Below are 19,218 nucleotides of genomic sequence, written 5' to 3'. Positions count from 1 at the left end.
GCTGGTAAATCACCTGATCCTATTACAAAATCAATTACTGCAGTACATTTCCACTGCCACAATCTGATGATGACAAAATGATATTGGATAGCTACTGCAAGGTCAAGAAAACTGCTAAGAACATCTTAATTGGTCTTTTATGTTTAATCATTTGGTCCTACTAATAATGCAGGCATTTTAACTGTATATTTTTTTGGAAATAAATCTATGTAGTTACCTTTGGTTGCCTGGGACATTCGATGGAAAATCTCTGCAACTGGTCTGATGTATGGCTACGAGGGAAGAGATCGGAGCAGCAAGACGAACGACACAACCTCTTCATTAAAAAAGAAATAATGATGCAGCCACAGCCACACATGGACTTGATCATTAAAAGAGAACTTGACTTAAAAAATCACAACTAGTAAGGTCCCATATAGACTAAAACTAGCTAACTGACTCATTCTGCAGCTCTCTGGCTGGAAGAAACACTGCTAAAAAAATGAATTAGAAACAACTGAAAAATCAAGTTCATAGCAACAGAAGATAACAGCCACAAACTCATCACCAAGAAAATCTGCGCAAAGCATCAGGTCTCCTGCTACTACACAAAAATGTAAAGTGCTTTAATATTCCAGTGTTTATATTAAAGCTCAAGAACTTAGCAAAGGAGCAAACTCCAGACACCCCGAAACATACCAACCACTCTTTCTGCCTTCCATCAGTTTGGATCTGTTTGCCTACACCTTCAGCTCAGCCTATCCAACCTGTTCCCTCTGTAAATTTCAACAGCCAACCGGAAAGAGCCCCACCCCTTGCTGTCCCCACACACTGTTCAAGAAAGACTCGGACTCAGAACTGCTGCAGCACTGCTCAGAGAAACAACAGAGGCGAATTACTGGACAGGCTTCCAGCTCACCACTCAGAACTGATGACCTATGACTCTCCAAGAAGCCTGCCAAACACTCACAGTAAGCATGCTCACTCACTTTACTTCTCTACTACAGGTTTACTTACATTACTGTTCTCAATCTTAATAGTCAACCTCAAATTCAATGGGAAAACAGAAAACATAGGCTTAAGTCCTTTTTCTTTTAAATAAAATTTGGATAGTAGCTAGTACAAATCTTTGAATAGTGGTGGGAGAGGGCAGGAGGGTGGCTGAGTAAAATGTACAAAGTAAAAAATTCCCTCTGAATACTGTACTCAGACCTGAGAGGCAATGAAAATAAAATTCTACTGCAAAACAATTCAGTACAGAAAATGAGGAAATGAGCAGCAAGGTGAGCCATGCAATCCCTGCTACCGTGGATGTTCAGTTTACTGGGAAGAAGAGATGTGACTATGTACATAAGCATGGTAATAACTAAACGCCACCAAGGACCTCTCCTCACACTGCATCTTCTCCCTTGGTCATTTGCATTTCAGTAGACAGAGAAATTTGAGAACCTGGAAACCTCTTTGAAAATATAAGCAAACAGTATTAAAGATGTTAGTCATTTCCTAATTCCCTAATATGTTTATACTTAAAACATTCTACCTTTCCTGATAACATATAGTTACTTGCATCTGGTAATTACAATTCTTTCTAAATTCCCAGAATAAGAGATTCACATTAATACAAATACATTAGTCTTCTTAAATAATCATATTCAAGACAACTTAATGAACAGATACAAATGTCAATTCTTTTTAATACATCTTTTAAAAAAAGAAAAGAAAGTGAAAATAACAAAATCCCTTCCATTCCAAGATTCTATGTCCTGTGGCATTGAAAAGCTCTGTGTTTGCGTATGTCTCATGCTCAGTTCCTTCCCTGCGCTATCAAGAGCCACTACTGTCTCTGCCTTCACCTTGCACTGTCCTTTCAACAGTCATGTTACACCTAAACCAGTTTTCCAGAACACCTATGAACAGGCATGCACGTCAAGGTGGGGACAAAAACCCAACCTTCTGTAAATAAAAGCTACAAAAGAAAGAAGCAAAATAATTCAGTAACCTCCTCCTCGCCTGCTGAAGGCACTGTATGCAGAACAGAATTTAAATCCAGATGCAGTTGCGCTGTACTGCCTGCCATGGAGTCTACCTTCCTGTGCTGCCGCCACACCAGCCACTACATGGCAAACACAAGGACTGCCAGCCTAAGTTCTAAAGTGACCTAACAACAGAACTTGTAAAATCTAGCTCTAGCCAGGCTGCCACCTTTTGAAATGCACGTCAAAGACATTAAGGGAAGGAAAAGGTCTCAACTGCTGTTCATGAGCTTCTCTAGCAAATAGGGGAAGCAGGGGAGCAAAAAGGGGCAATGAAAAAATTAATGCATCATGCTAGGGTAAGAACAGGCACCAAGCATTAACACTTGACATAATTTACACTGCCAAGAAATACACAATATGCTCAGAAGTATATAAAAAAATAAAATAAAAAATAAAGCAAGTATTTTTACTTCAAAGCACATGTAAGCTGCTCTCAATGAAAACAAGGCATTTGACAAGCCCTCAGCATTACTACTGCTTCTAAACAAAGCCTAAAATAAGATCCAAAAGCATAAAATGCTTCTGAAACATCCAGCCATGAAATGCTTCATCAGCCTCATTTTCCCTACCACCCCCAATATCCCTTGGCTCTTAAATTAGTTTTAACAAAAATAGAATGTAAGCAATAATGGTCATTTTCATTATTTATCATTTTTCTTCCTTGTCAGCTAATTCAATGTACTATTGATCCTTAGGTTGCATACAGACAGAACTTGAAGTCTAACCAACAGAAAGAAACATTTTTAAAATGTCAAAAAAAAAAAGGTGTAATTTTGTTCTGGAAAAGACAGTGAATATTTAATCAAATCTACCTACAGGCCTGTTTACAGGGAACATTACATATTAATACTTGATCATGAGTAAATTAAAAGTATGATTATTTTTTCTCTCTAGTGCTAGGGATGAAACCCAGGGCTTTAAGCATGGCTAACAGTGATCTACTGCTATGGAATAATCCTTTTGTACACTGTGAAGATTTGTCACTTGAATGGGTTTAATAAGATGACTGGCCAATGGCTGAACAGGATAAAGTTGGGCAGGAGAGCCCAACTGAGAATGATGAGAAGGGCGGAAGCGGGGAGACATCAGCCAAACACCAAGCAGGACGTGTAGAAAATGAGCTCATACACCATGAACCACATGACAAAGCATAGATAAAAAATATGGGTTGATTTAAAGTTAAGAGTTGGCTAGTAACAAGCCTGAGCTATTGCATTTATAATTCATATTAAGTCTCCGTGTTGATTATTTGGTAGCGCTGCTGAAACAGGAAAACTCCGCCTACAATCTACCATTGTCTTAGTTACTGCTCTAGAGCAGTGAGGTGACTGACACCATGACCAAGGCAACTTTTAGAAGAAAGAATTTAATTGGGAGTTTGCTTACAGTTTCAGATGGTGAGTTCATGACCATCATGATGTGGACTATGGCAGTAGCTGACAGTTTATCACTCATCAGGAGGTTGGAGGCAGAGACACTAGCCCAGATCAGAGCCCACCCCTCAGTGATACATCTCCTCCAACAGGGGCACACCTCCTAATCCTTCCCTAAACAGTTTCACCTACTGTGGACCAAGTGTTCAAATATATGAACCACTACAGGCCATTCTCATTCCAACCTTAACAACCACTACGCCACATTCCTAGTCCTCCTGATTACTTCAATAAAGTTAACCAGTTTCCTTAATTATAAGTAACTCCATGTCAAAATTTACCTTAAAAAGTTAAATACTGTATGTATGCATACTGAATTAATTTTCAATTCTTGAGAAAACAAGAGGATCCATTTGTTTAGTAGTAGCCTTAAATGTTTGCCTACCATGCACAAGGCCCTGGATTAGATCTCCAGCTCCATCTATCCATCCACCATCCATCCACAGAAACCTACAAACACAATTCCGCAATAGGATATTCTTCTCAATTAGCACATATTTATCTGTCATTAATGCCCTCTTCTGGCCTCCATGGACACCAAACATATATGTGGTACAAAGACATACATGCTGGCAAAACAATCATACAAATAAAATAAAATAAATCTTAAAAATAAAAATAAAGAAGAACATATTATGGCTAGTCTCCAGTCACCGTGGCATAGGCATGAAGTCCTGGAGAGTGAAGAGGCTGAGCAGGAGAATTGCTGTCATGTAAGTTGGAAATCAGAATGAGATTTTGTCTCAAAAACCAGGTAACATTTAGAAGACAACTGGGAAGAGTATGGCACAATAATTTAGAGGAATTCTCGTTGTAAGAACTATGGTGAATGTTTGACGTATCGAGGTTTTATAGTAAATATTGGTGGGTGATTTAGTATCTAAATCTGTACATATTAGCCCACATTTTCCCCCCACAGGGTTGAGGTTCCCATAAGCCCCATACAATTAACTTTCAAAAACATTCTCTTTGGTTCTATCCTTGACTGAACTTCAAGTCCTTGGTCTTCTAGAACTAATTCTTGTTCACTCAGTCACTCAAGTATTTACTAGCATCTAATGTGCTAGGCAAGTAAGTAACAAAGGCATTCCAAAAGAAATAGAAATCCCTTCCACCAGCATTAAACTTATACTCCAGGATCAAAGACAAAACTAAGTTTAAAAAAAGACATAACAAGCAAAATAATTACTGTAATAAATGGTGGTCCACACCAAGAAGAAAAATACAGGAGAAAAGATTAAATGGTTTGCAAAAGCCTCATGTCTACAAGAAAAATCTAAGTAAAACTTGTATAATATTTCAGAACACTTAAATGTCAGGAGAGGAGGAGCAGTACAAGCAAGACAGTCTGCAGGAAACGGAATGGGCATTCCAAATGAAGTTTCCAATATGCAGAAGAAAAAGGAGTAGGTTTACAGATTCGTATTTACTACAACTATATTCAACTCAAAATACTGCCAATATTGCTTTGGCTTTTTTCTTTCTTGCAGATATTCTAAATTCCTACATGCACTACACATACACACACATTCACTCATACTACCCTCCCACATACACACACAATTTCACAAATGCCTCTCATGTTCACTGAATCACCACACGATATCATCACATTAACTGTATTTCCATAACCATTAACACCAGTCACTATCCAGATTTTCCATGTTGTCTCATAAATGTCTTTTCCAGTTAACAAGTTCTAAGCAGAAAGAGTAGCACTCTGTTGCCCCTACCTTCTTCCATCATTTTAATTCCAAGAAGTTCTTCAGGCGCCTGGATTCCCTGCCACTGTCCAGCAGAAACACATACATTGTGCAGTGTCTGTATTTTTCACTGTATCTCTCTGCCTTGTTACCCAAACTCGCAGATTAACTACAATTAACTTTCAGCAATGAGTGTTCTAAATTCAACTAATAAAGAAATGCTAACAATATAATTGGCACACATGGGAATTCTGGTCCCAGAGAAACAAGCAGCAACTTAAGTTTGCTAGTGATTCCTAAACAGCTGTTGGAAGACTGAGCATGGTGCAGTTACTCTGAAGCGACAGAAGAGGGAACTGTAATATTTAGAAATTCCATACTAAGTAGCATTACATTTTACTTTAGATTTAAACACGAAATTTCAACTTAGTGATGGTCAAAAACACAGTTATTATTATTACATTTGCTTCCATCCGAAAACAAGCAAACAAGACCCCACTGTAGAACAAAGTCCTTTTAAAAGGCTGAACATATGGATATTTATAATTCAAATGTACTAATCAGACATTATCAAATGTTATCACTTAAAATGATTCGAAAAACAATGTACTTCTACTTTCCAAGTAACTTTCTTCAATAAATAAGTTTATCTAAATGGGCTAATATATTTTGCTAAATAACTGTTTCCATCATAAATTCAATTTTTAACTTTTAAACAAGGAAGTTCTGAATTTTGAGTTAAATTTTTACATATCCACGTGTTCAAAAAGAAGTCTCAAAGTAGCAGGGCAGTGGTGGTGCACGCCTCTAATCCCAGCACTCAGGAGCGAGCACCTGTGAGTTCAGGGCCAGCCTGGTCTACAGAGTGAGTTCCAGGACAGCCAGAGTTTCAGAGAAATCTTGTCTTGCAAAGCAAAACTCCTAACCATGTACAGGGTTAGGGAAACAGATAGTGAGAGAGCTTCCCGGTATATGCAAATCCTTGGGTTTCACCCCCGCCCCAGCCCTAAAAGATGTCTGCTCCAAGCAATATGATATTTTTTGAAAATATAAACTTAGAGACGGAGGAGATGGCTAGGTAGGCGAAATGCTCGCTATGCAAGCATGAGGACCTGAGCCAGATCCCAGGTAAAAAGGTTAGCATGCAACTGCAATCCTACCACTGAGGAGACAGAAGCAGGGAGATGTAGGGGCTCACTGGCCAGCCAGTCTAACCCACTGGGAAATTCTACATTCAGTGAGACCCCGTGTTGAAAAATAAAATGGACCATGAAAGAAGGTCACTCAGCATCAGCCTCCACACATATACCCACGGGTGACTTTCACCAGCAGTACCTTTAACACCCACGTTTCTTTTCTTTGTATTTGATTTATTTATTTGTGTGAGAGCATGCATGTGCTTGTGCACATGTGTGTTAGTATGGGCACATGCATGTATGTGTCTGCAGAGGCCCTGAGGGGGCATCAGATCTACTGGAGCTAGTAGAGGTGCAGGAAGTCGGGAGCTGCCTAATGTGGGTGCAGGTAACTTAACCCGGGTCCTCTGCACGAGCAGTAAGTGTTCTGAACTGCTCTACCATCTCTCTTGCCCCAATTCCAGCTTTTTTTTTTTTTTTAAACCAAGGTCCTTTATGTCCTTTTGAGGCCTCATCAATCAAAGCTTTTGTATTTCACTTTATTCAAAGCAAGCTAGGTTTTCTCCATTCATGCTCTTTAAAATTCTATCACTTGTTATACATTCCCCAAGTTCTCCCATACACATCTAAAGGGATTTTTCTAATAGCAACACTCCATGACTAGGTACCAAGGTCTGCATTAGCTTCTGTGGCTACACAACAAACTCACTGGCAGAAGTAAGATTATTGGCTCAAAGTTCTTGAAATCACATATTCAAAACTAGTTTTACTGAGCTAAATCCAAAGTGCTTGAAGGCCAAATTAATTTGTTCTCCTTTGCTTTTACAGCCTGCAGAATGCTTACTGAATCCCCCAGATTACTGGCCCCTTTCTTCTTCAAAGCACAATACTACTTGTGCATCTTTCTCTAATCTCTTCCTCTTTCCTAGCCTCTTCATTTCAACATTCTAAATCACATATGCAGAGTTCCTTCAGTACAAGGCACAACAGAGCTTTTGAAAATTAAGATGCAGACACATTTGGGGGAGGCATTATTCAGTCTTCCAAAATATAATACAAAACAACAAAATATAAAAAGTCAGACATGGTGGCACATGCTGACAATACAGCCCTCCAGAGTCCAAGGCAGTAGATCCAATGCAAATCTGAGGCCAGCTTGGTCTATGTAAGAATTATGGGATAGCCAGGGTATATACAGAGATGCTAAAAGAATTTCTAAAACGAAAGGTATGAAATGTAAAAGCAAAAATATAAAATGGTCTTCGAATAAAAAACTTCTGAAAATCAATCATACACTGAGAAGAGTCAACAAATAGCTGTCTAAGCAGCTCGTGTCAAGAATACACAGGGCTCTTGACAGCTGAGTCAGACAGTCTAACAATGCTGGAAGAAGAGAAACGGGGCTGGGGGACTGCTGCTTACTTGGTACAGAGCTTCTGGTAGGGGTAAGAGCGAAGTTCTGGATATAAGTAGTGATGGGTACACAGCAGTGTGAATGTAATTAATGTAACTGAACTGCCTACCTGAAATTGTCAGAATGGCAGGGTTATGTTATAAAATCTTCACATTTTAAGAAGTGAAAATGTGCTACTAAGAATCCTGAACAGAAATTAAAACTTAAACAGATTTCATATAATAAAGAATATCATTTAACATCAATCTGTGATATTATTAAAAACAATCTGGTATATCATTTCTCAGATATTTAACAAGAAACACATTCAAATAAACAAAAAGTACAATAAAGATCCTCAACAACAATCAACAAAATCAAAATTTAATCAAAAAGAAACAGCACAATTTGATAAATGTTTTCATGTAGACATTATTTAGTCAACAATATAGTATTATAGATTGTTGTTTTTATTTTACAGTAAGGAAAAAGCATGCAGCTTTTTTATAGAAAAATGACAGTAGTACATACTTGCTAGCATTGATGTGCATTCTTTCACTAGGTGGCTATTTCCCTTCAAACTGATGGATTTCCTTTAGTTACTTGTAACTGGTCAGATGATCGGAAACCCCAGTGTTTCTCTATCTAAACATGTCTTTGTTTTCTTACTTTTAAGTGTGACAGTCACAGAATTCGTATGTGACAGCTTTCCCTTCCAGCTCTCTGAATGACGACGCTTCATCTTCTAGCCAACACTGTTTCTGCTAAGTTCTTTTTCTGTTACTGCTTTCAAGGCTTTCTCTGTACTGGTGGCAAATGAGCAGCTCGACCACTTACGTGACTAACCGCAGATTCGTTGATGGTGGTACTGCCTGAGCTTCTTGGTTTGGTAGGCTGACAGACACTTCCCACTGAAGAGGCTCACCAGCCATTGTTTCTCCTCTGTGACTGCACGCAGCCAGCTCTCTTTGAACAGGTCTTCTACTCTATTCTGTCCCTAGTCTTCCCCCCCCATCCTTCCAGTTGATGGCTTTCATGACTGAGTTAATTGACTCTCCTCATTGTTCAACAGTTGTTTTGCTTATTTAATTAGCTCTCCTTCCAGACAGCCCGAAACTCTCTGCTGCTTCTTTACAGTATCTCTGCTGATGTTCTCTATGCTCTACTCACTCTGCAGTATTGTTCAATCATTTGAACACAGGATTACTTGTTTTTATGATGATACCTCAGAGTTATTTTAAAATCTTTAATCATTAGCTAGTCCTCTCAGAGTCAGTTTCCACTTGTTAATTTACTGTATCTGAAAATGAGTCATATCTACTTTCCATACAGATCTAGTAATTTTTGGAGGAAAACAGACAATATAAATAATGTAACAGCATATCTGGACTTTGCTATATTCTTCCAGAGGAACTTCTGGTTTTAGTGTTGTGGATGGGAACTCCAAACTGTTTCCTCTGCAGTGTGAGGGGACCTGCCTCAGTCCCCTCCCTCATCTCTGAGCCATTCTTTCCTATTTCTCAGCCTGAGGCCTGGGACATTACCCTGGCCCAAGTAGTTGACGGTGGCAGTGGAAGAATTGGGTAGAGACTGTACTCGGATGGCTCCCATCCTCTGATGTTCTCTGGCCTCAAGGTTTCTTCCCAGCATCTCAGCTCTTCTGTCAGCCTGTGTTGTCTGCAATACTCTAAGGAAGCTTCTGGCCACCCAGACCACATGACCAGTCAAAAAACATAATCAGTCAAAAAGAAACAAAGACATATCTCACTCGGATGGATCCATTTTCTCTCAAGAACAGAAATCACAAGCAGGCATATTAAACTGCCAAAATCCCAGTACTTGGGAAGCTGGGATATCCAAGACCCACCAGGGATACAGAGCAAGACCCTGTCTCATCAGGCATAGAGGAAAGAACGCTCACATAACATAAGTAATATAAACCAACCACACACAACACTGACTGACATAAACCAACCACACACAACACTGACTGACATAAACCAACCACACACAACACTGACTGACATATACCAACCACACACGAACAACATAGTCTTTGTAACACACAGAGTCAAACAGGAGGTTAATGGAAACAAACACCTGAGGAACTGAAACACAAAACAATAGTAACTGCTTCCACTGAGCTCTGGCCATGAGATACAATACATGTCAGTGTTCTGTATGGACTTGTAATAAAGCCTGTCACAGACTTTGACTATCAATAAGTACTTATTTTAAAATGAACTTGTAACTTTATGCAAAATGCACAACAAAACAAATGCTGAGCTCTATCAAAATTAAAATCTGTAATTCTTCCAATGACATTTTTTAAAAGTAAAAAGATAATCCAAAGAATAGGAGAAAATATTTGCAACTCATATTTGATAAAAGTCTAGTAGTCACAATTTATAGAGACTACTCACAATTCAATATTAAAAGTACAATATAAGCTGAAAAATGAGTAAAGAACTTGAATAGCTCTTTCTTCAGAGACAACAAATGATCAGTAAGCACATGAAATCACCCACAATGAACTACCCTTTCACACCAACTAGGAAGACTAAAATGCAGGAGTAACTGTCCATGAGGATGTGGGAAAACTAGAACCTTTGTGTATTACTATAAAATGATACTTGAGGTGGTACACAAAGGACTAAGTATCAATCCTACCCCATTCACATATGCTCAAAAGAAATAAAAGTAGACATCCACACAGAAACTTATACAAGAAAGCTCACAACACATACATTCCTACCAACCAAAAAAGTGGATCAACCAATGAATGACTAAATAAAATGTGGCATACAAATGACTATTAAAAAGTCATAAAAAGGAATTAAATACTGATATGACACATACAATGCTGAAAATATTGTGCTAAGTGAATGAACCCAGGCACAAAAGAACAAATACTGTGTAGTGCCATTTTTACCAATGTCCAAAACGGGCAAACTCTCACAAGCAGAAGCCCCATCATTGATTGCCTAGAGAGAGAGACAAAGGGAAGAAGGGGAATGAAAGCAGCCTGAGCATGAATGGCCGTGAGGAGTGTACACACTGAAATATACTCAAGGATCACCAACAGTATACAAGGATGAGGTTTTCTGCTGTGTGAACTATAGGACAATAAAACTGCCACTGAATACATTTAAAATTCAATATTCACCATAAGTCAATAATGGTGACAGTTGGCTCTAACTCAAATTTAGGAAGGGTCAAACTACCCCTTTCTGTGTATACACTCCAGAATCAGTCACCACACTATAAGGTAGTAAAAATCCATATAGGTATCCTTGTTCTATCATATGCTCCTAAATTTGCTACAAATTACAAGTGAAGATCATAACTGCTGAGCATGTAAGCATTTGCTATAATTGCTACGGAAATAGCCTCTGGTCAAATACTTAACTATTTCAAATACAGTAAACAGTTTAGTACAAGAAAGGATGTTTTTTCACTTCATATTTCTTTATGTATCTAGGGACTCTCCTTTAGCTAATGAAATAAACATTTTTAGTGATTATATTATTAAAATAGCCATAAACTATATCATGGAATTTGACTATCAGATGTCTAAGCATTTTGTCTCATTTTGTAGAACACTCAATCACTTTAAAAATTTTCACTATTAAAAAGGAATGCATGTAAATTGGTGTAACCACTATGGAAATCAGTACAGAGGCTCTTCAAAAAACTACAAATAGAACTCCCTATGATCCAGTTATCCCACTCCTGGGCATATATCCAAAAGAATCCAGTCAGCATACCACAAAGTGTTCTGTACATCAGGACTTAGGGCAGCGCCATTCATAACAGATGCATGAATGGACAAAGAAACTGCAGCACATACACATTATGAAAGTCCCCCCCCCCCCCCAGCTATAAAGATGAGTGAAAATACGGTAAGAAAATGGGTAGAAACGAGATCATCATGTTAATCAATGATTAATCCAAATTCAGGGAAAAGAAACTATGGTCTGTTGTATACGCAGAATATACATAATATGTGTGTAGGTGGATGCATGGATGGTGGATAAATGTAGAAAGGCGGCTATCTAGGAGAAAGAGTAGGCCTAGAAGAAGTGGGAACAAGAGACAGGCTGGGGAGATGGCTGGGTGACTCAAAGTGCTTGCTGTGCAAGTGTGAGAGCCTAACTTTTGGTTCCCAGCACTCACATGAAGCTGGGCAGGGTCACGTGGGCCTCTAACGCCACCACTGGGTTGGGGAACACAAAAGGACTGTCAGGGCTTGTTGGCCAGCCAGCCTGGCCAAAAGATGGTGAGCTAAAGTTTCAGTGAGACCCTGTCTTAAGAGAATAAGGTGAAAGTGATAAAGCCAGATACCTGACATCTTCCTCTGGCTTCAGCATGCATGTACACATACCTGTACTCACATGTGCACACATATATATACCACATACATATACTATACACATGGATGGGGTCAAGGGGTGAAGAAACAGTTTGCCCTAGTGAAATGGTAACTTACCAGATTTTTAATTAGAGGTAACTACAAAAGTTTTCATTTTACTCTTAAAACAAAAAAAATAAAAATAGTACAGCTAGGAAATAGCATAGATGCTAACCCACAGTAATAGTGTTTATGCTGACACACTGTAGTAAACAAGATTTAATACATTAAGGAACAGTCAAGCAATGAATGGGATGATAATAATAATAACAACAACAACAATAATAAATCTGTATGTGCTATAGTATATAGTCATAGGTTGGAAAAGTCTTATTAATTCATAAATTTACTGTTCCTGCTTACTAACCTGATTTTCTAGACACAATGTGTAGAGGGATCACAAAAGATATAAAGAGAAGAAATTCTCGTACCTAGGTAAAAATGAAAACAAAAATAATTCTTATTGCAATTTAACTTAGTGTTGTCAGAGGTGTTCAAATATAATATGCATCAACTTAAGGAACATGCAAAAGTACAGGGAAAGCGAGTACTTACCAAGTATTTAGAGAGCCTTTTAAAAGTCTCCTTGATAGCTGAGAGTTCCTAAATAATAAAAAGAAAATAAAAATGATTCAATGTCAGTTAAACATACTCTGCCTAATTTACACAAAATTTTCATGTTCTTAAAAAGAACTTGTATACATAACACATGGGGGAGCTAACAAACTTCCAGAACACTGGCAAAGTTTACAATATTAAAATATTTTCTCCATAGCAAAGTTATATATAAACTGGCAAATTGATTTTACTGTTTATAAAAGTCAGATTTAAGTCATCTTATTTAATGAAAACAACTATACTACAAATCATCTCTGTCAAGTCCCAAGTTTAATTAGGTTCAAAGATTTAGGAATAAAAGTACTAAATAATATTTAGGGAACTGACTAATTAAATTGCCAGGCACTTCACTCTGGACCTTAAAAGGCCTATCTTTTTCGTTGTTAATCATATCACTCTTATTAACGACTAAGTCATCTGCTTAAATACAGCAGCTGCACTCAGCTACACAGTTCATGTTTTTAACCATCATTAAAAACTGGATATGGGTTCCACCCTTTTGGGAAGTGGATACAAGAGGATCAAGAGTTCCACGTCAGGCTACACAGGAAGTTTTAGTCCAGCCTGGGCTAGAGATAACACCTCAAAAGAAAAGACACACATCTTTTATCAATACCATATGACACGAATGTACTTCAGTATCAAGTAAAACTGCCTGCCTTTTAGTCAAGGGGAAAACTTTTAAAATTCCTTTTATAGACTCACCAGATTTAACTAAGAACACAAACTGTTACCATCTAGAAAGTATACCACCGGTGATAAAAATAAAGTGTTGCTTGGGCCGGCAGGATGGGTCGGCAGGTAAAGGCCCTACGTCATGATCTGTCTGAGATTTCAGCTCCATGCCCAGAACACACAAGGATGAAAGAGCTTATCCTGCAAGATGTCCTCTGCCCCCCACAAGTATGTACACAGCACATACCTGCATACACAATAAAGAGTGTAATTTTTAAGATTTCCTCATGAGTACATCATACCAATAGATTTTCTGTATCTAACTGTGCTAAAATCAAGAGCAATCAAATTAACAGCATCCAACCCCAGACCATTGGAAATGTAGGAAGACGGGCATATTAGAGACATAAACAAAATTTAGGACAATAAAGTTTCTGTAAGATGACAAGAAATGGTTTAACTTTTTTAAATAAGGCAAAGATTATTCTTAAATTGCACAAGGGAAAATTGATTGTTAAAATCAGGTATTATTTATTAAAAAAAAAAAAAAAAAAAACTTCATGCAAACTATAGAGAACTCTAGCAAGGGACATGTGCAACCAAGATTCACATCCAAAACACATTTTGAAAAAATTTTCAAGTCATCAAGAAACTGACAACCAGGGCTGGAGAGATGGCTCTGTGGTTAGGGCACTTTCTGCTTTTCCAGCACCCACCCTTGAGACTTGGTCCCTCACTGATCCTGGAGCTTGCTGCTTCTTTGTCTAAGCTGGCTGGCCACAGCCATCCTCTGTCTCCGACTGACCCCTGTCCCAAGCACTGGGGTCATAAGGGCCCATGAGCATTGCTGGCTCTGGCTTGTGCTGCAAAGCACTCTCACTCACCGAGAGGTCTCTACAGCTCCATCTGTGAATGGTGTCTGTGGTGGGGCCTGAACCTAGGATGCCATGTATGCAAGTCAAGCACTCTGCCACTAAGCTATAGCTCCACCACTTACACCAAGTTTTGCTAACACTTCTTATATTCATAAACATAAGGGCCAGTGAGGTGGCTCAGCAGGTAAAACTTTACCACGCAAGCCTGACTCATTTGATTCCCAGAACCCACAGTGGAAAGAGAGAACCAACTCCTGAAAGTTGTCCTCCACACAAACATACACTGTGGCGCGCACACACACACACACACACACACTCTACAAATACATAACCCAGCACATAAAGAAGGGAATTAACAGCAACCACATGGTCATGTCACACATTTGTAAAACCTTTAAAGACAACTATTCAGTCCTATTGTTTAGAAAACTAAGATTTTGCCGGGCGGTGATGGCACACACCTTTAATCCCAGTACTGGGGGGGGGGGGGGGGGGGGGGGGGAGGCAGGTGAATCTCTGTGAGTTCAAGGCCAGCCTGGGCTACCAAGTGAGTTCCAGGAAAGGTGTGAAACTACACAGAGAAACCCTGTCTCAAAAAAACAAAAAATAAAGAAAAAAGAAAAGAAAACTAAGATTTTTTTAAATCAATGATTCTAAAGAAAAGTCTTTTTAACCTTTTTAACACTTATCAAATAAATTCTTATATCCCTAAATTTCTTGTTAATACTGACAATGATAGATTCCTTATTTAAAATATAAGTAGTCTCATTTCTTTTTATTTTACTTTTCCATTTGATTTACCTAATGACTGTCTCTTAATGTAAACAAATTCTATTAAACTAAATTAGCATCTTGTTTTAATTTGAAGGTTTTTTTTTAAACACATTTGAATAAAGACACCTACACCTTTATAACTCACAGCAACAGGTTTGCCTTGGATTGTTACCTGTTTCCTTTCTGTTTACATTTGTTTGTTTGTTTGGCAGGTGCACAGGCATGTGTATGTATGCACACAAGTGCCACAAGACACACGGAGATCAGAGAACAACTCGTGGAAGTATGTTCTCTTTGTCCACTTGTAGGTCCCACAGGTTGAACTCAGGTTGGCAGACTTGGCAGCAAACACCTGTAAGCATTGAGACATCTGGCAAAGCCAGGCCTTGAAGGTAAGCTCCCTCAACAATCCCCAACGCTGACGAACTTAAGCTTCTCCTCAGTCCAGCAGCTAGTAGAGATGGACTCACAAAATGTTACAAGAATGTAAGAATTTGCACTGGGGGAGGAACTGTGAGGTTTCTGTGAGAGGACAGTCAGCCACACAATACACAGGCTGACACTTCCGGACCACAGAAACACTTCCACTAAGTCCGTTTTTTAAAAATCAGATTCCATTCTCCCTTCACGCATGAAACATACTTCTTTAAGGTCTTGTCTTTCAATTACTAAGAGCAATATCAGCATCCTTTAATGTAAGTGTTAATTGGACAGGTATCCTATAACAAAAAAACGAAACCCCTTAATGAGAAATTTGTCTTCCTGAAAGAGAAAGATTAACTATTGAATTCTAACCCCAAAGAGATCTGTACCTCTCAGTAAAAAGAAGAAAAAAAAAAAAAAAGAAAAAGAAAAGGAAAAAAAGGAGAAGGAAGAGGAGGAGGGGAGGGAGAAAGAGAGATAGAGAGAGGGTGAGAGAAAGAGAGAGAAGGGAGAGGGGTGTCTACTTTGAAGGTGAGAGTCTACAATGACCAAAGGCAAGACCAATAATAGATAGATCACCAGACTGTGGGTTTGTGGAGGGGTAGTACCCAGTTTTATGATTTCTGATAACATAGAGATCTCAGAAAGACTGTAAGAATGGAAGCAGGAAGTTTCCGCTAACACAGAAGAAGTAAGTACAGTTACCTCAATGGCTGCACACTGTTCATCAATAGTAAAGTTCATGAAGATTCTCCCTGTGTCTTAACCATGCAAACACTGATACTTAACAATGAAGCATTTTCCCAGGCACTAGGTAAGTTAGAAGTTCTAGTGTTCTGTAGCACAGTAGTCTATAGTCTAACTATTACAAATAACAATAACATAATGTATTTTTCAAAAAAGCTGGATTTTGAATGTCTTCACCTCAAAGAAAGGATAATCCACAGGTTGAAAACCACTGTTTTACAGGAGGGGTGAAAATTCTCAACTTCACAGGATACACACGAGATCTGCACTATTCCATCCCAAGTGAGACTTCAAGCACCCACTGGCATCGTGGGGTGTGTTTCCCAGGGCTAAGAGGCAGCTACTGGAAATACATCAACATCAGACCTTAAATTATTTGGGACAAACATCAGAGGTCATTTCTCAAGTTTCTCACCCATTTAGTCTACTCTAATATTTCACAAATGAACTTAGTGTATGCCAATTTATTTTTCTCCTCTTATACAGAACTATACTCTATTACCCTTTCCTTCAAACATATTTTTTAAAAGCTGTATGCCATGAGAAAGTTTTATTTTAAAAAAATCTAATTTTTTACTAAAAAGACCTCATGATACACTTCTGTCTCCTTAATGAATGAAGTGTAGGGCATTGGGTCTACAAAAGAACAGCAGAAAGCTCTCATGTGGTAACTCAGTTTGAAAGAAATACCTCAGCTTTCTGACTGAGATTCATATAGCTGCTTCCAGCAAAACAGAAGAAGCTATGACCAGTACCTTTAAACCATCTGATTTACTCCAATTATGAAAACAGTACAAAAGAGGTTTCAGTACAATTCACCTCATTTGTAGAGTGCATGTTTCCTCACAGCTTTCCTCAACACTTGCACAAACTGTTTGGAAATCCCTCACAGTTACCAGCAGCCAACTTCTATCAAGCACACATATTCCTTAAATCCACACAAGCACCAGTGCATCCTTTTACTGTCCTGACATATACACTGTACAAGACTGTACAAGTCTAATTCCTGTTCTCTAAAAATGAGCTTACTCCAATATTTCATTTGTCTTTGCTGCATATGGTGTTTTCCCTACAAGTGTTGTATATGTACACCAGTCTCATGCTGGATACCCACGGAGGCCACAAGAGAGTGTTAGTGCCCCTGGAACTGGAGTTACAGACAGTTGTGAGCTGCTGCGTGCTAGGAATTGAACCCAGGTCCTCAGTAAGAGCAACAAGTGCTCTTGACCACTGAGCCATCTCTCCAGCCGCCATGAACTCCAGAAACAAAATGTCATTCTCTCTGCTATGCAGCCAGCAGATCTGTAGCAAATTAAACTGGATGGAATACTAACACATATTATAAGATCCAAACTAGGTTCATAAGAAAAGAAAAGGTGTTTAAAACAACTACATATATAACCTCTTTAATCTTGTACTACAAAACTTAACTATGATGTTATAAAGGAGTCTACAAAATTATATCTCTACTACTTAAAAAATGGCTAAAACAAATGGGCCATAGGAATTCGTCTGAAATATAGTTCAAGGCAGCCTAGAATCAAGTGGAATGTACTGTGTAATGCTGGTGTGATCAATGACATATTTCATATGAAGGTGGTCCCATAGGTTAAATCGTAGAAGAAACTTTCCTACCACTAACAGTATGAGAGCAGTTTTACTGACATAGTACACCTGTGTATCTGAGATAACACTGGGGTAAAACAACATACTGTAGCTTCACTGTATAATAGTATACACACAATTATGTCCACTGAATGTTGCCGGATAATAATACATGATTATGCTATTGATTTATATATTTATATCATCCATCATTATTTTAGAGTGTACTCTCTACTTATAAAAAATATTTACTTACTGGGTTTGGCGGCACATGCCATTATCCCAGTACTCAGCAGACAAAGGCAGGCATATTTCTATGAGTTTGAGGCCAGACTGGAATATATACCAAGTTCCAGGATAGCCAGGGCTACATAATAAGATCCCGTACAAAAACAAACAAACAAACAAACAAACAAAACACAATTAACAGTGTGCTGTGTAGCTCCAGCAACAAAATGTATCTCATGTTTATCATATCTTTTTAATGCAACAACAAGCTACTTGAAATAATTGACGCACACCATCTAGGTTTGTGTAAGTGCCTGCTATCATACAACAAGACTAACTACCAACACCACATTTCAGAGTATATCCTGTCATTAGGCAAGATATTACTGCACTAAAAGTCCCAGGATCCTTTTCTACCAACCCAATGGCTACAAAAGCAAGTAAGACTTAAGAACTAACCTTATAAAAAATATTAAAGCATTTCTCCTTCTATTAAAAAACAAATGATCCCATGAAAACAGTCTGAAGAGAATTTTAAAAATAGTTTGAACTCAATGAATATAACACACAACATATCAATGTGCATGATGTACTCCATCTAGGCAATGCTTGGGAGAAATTGTAAAGGAAATGGCACATATCTATAATAGCAAGAAGACTCCATATTCAAGACGAGCATGGGCTACTGAGGGAGATCCTATCTCAGAAGAAAGAGGGAAGGAAAGAAATGGGGAGGAGAGGACAGAGACAAGGAAGGGAGAATGGAGAGGACAAAGAAACTGAACAAAGAGACCAAGGCAAACTCAAAGCAGCAGCAAGATGAAAATAATAAAGAGCTGAAATCAACTGACACGCTGAAGGAACACAATAAAACTGAAAAGTTCTCCCTCCGAAGCAACACATGAAACAAAAAGGGAGACGCTCTGTCAACAAGAGCAATAAAGCAGGCCACCAAAGCCCTCACAAACAGTCACTAACGAGGGAACACATTATAAATTCTGCAACCGAGAGGAAATGATAGTGTCATTCTGAAAGATACAGACTGTCAAAATCCATGTAAGAAAAGTCAAATAATCTGAGTTTTCCTAAACATATAAAGAAAACAAACCTGCCATTACAAATCATTCCAAGACAGAAAGCACCATGCTTTGCTGGGCTTGTAACAACTGCAGTGAAACATTC

The 19,218-nt window shown here is 38.4% G+C and overlaps 1 protein-coding gene across 7 annotated transcripts in view; it reads right to left on the bottom strand.

Moving 5' to 3' along the window:
• The window catches only part of Fbxw7 (F-box and WD repeat domain containing 7), a 164,203-nt gene that overhangs the window by 98,948 nt on the left and 46,037 nt on the right, over positions 1-19,218 (bottom strand). For 4 of the 7 annotated variants that reach the window (XM_036189868.1, XM_036189867.1, XM_036189865.1 and 1 more), the window contains 3 exons: positions 12,647-12,694; positions 12,459-12,522; positions 10,613-10,664 (listed from right to left, as the gene is read on the bottom strand). In XM_036189868.1, coding sequence (XP_036045761.1) covers positions 10,613-10,657 — 45 coding nt within the window. In that variant the 5' untranslated portion in view covers positions 10,658-10,664; positions 12,459-12,522; positions 12,647-12,694. The remainder of the gene's footprint in view (positions 1-10,612; positions 10,665-12,458; positions 12,523-12,646; positions 12,695-19,218) is intronic. The other 3 variants (XM_036189870.1, XM_036189873.1, XM_036189869.1) reach the window with 2 other exon arrangements.

The sequence above is a fragment of the Onychomys torridus genome, chromosome 6 (genome assembly GCF_903995425.1).
Source record: "Onychomys torridus chromosome 6, mOncTor1.1, whole genome shotgun sequence".
Taxonomy (NCBI): domain Eukaryota; kingdom Metazoa; phylum Chordata; class Mammalia; order Rodentia; family Cricetidae; genus Onychomys; species Onychomys torridus.
Note: the sequence above shows the minus strand (reverse complement) of the source record. Positions and strands in the feature narration are given on the sequence as shown.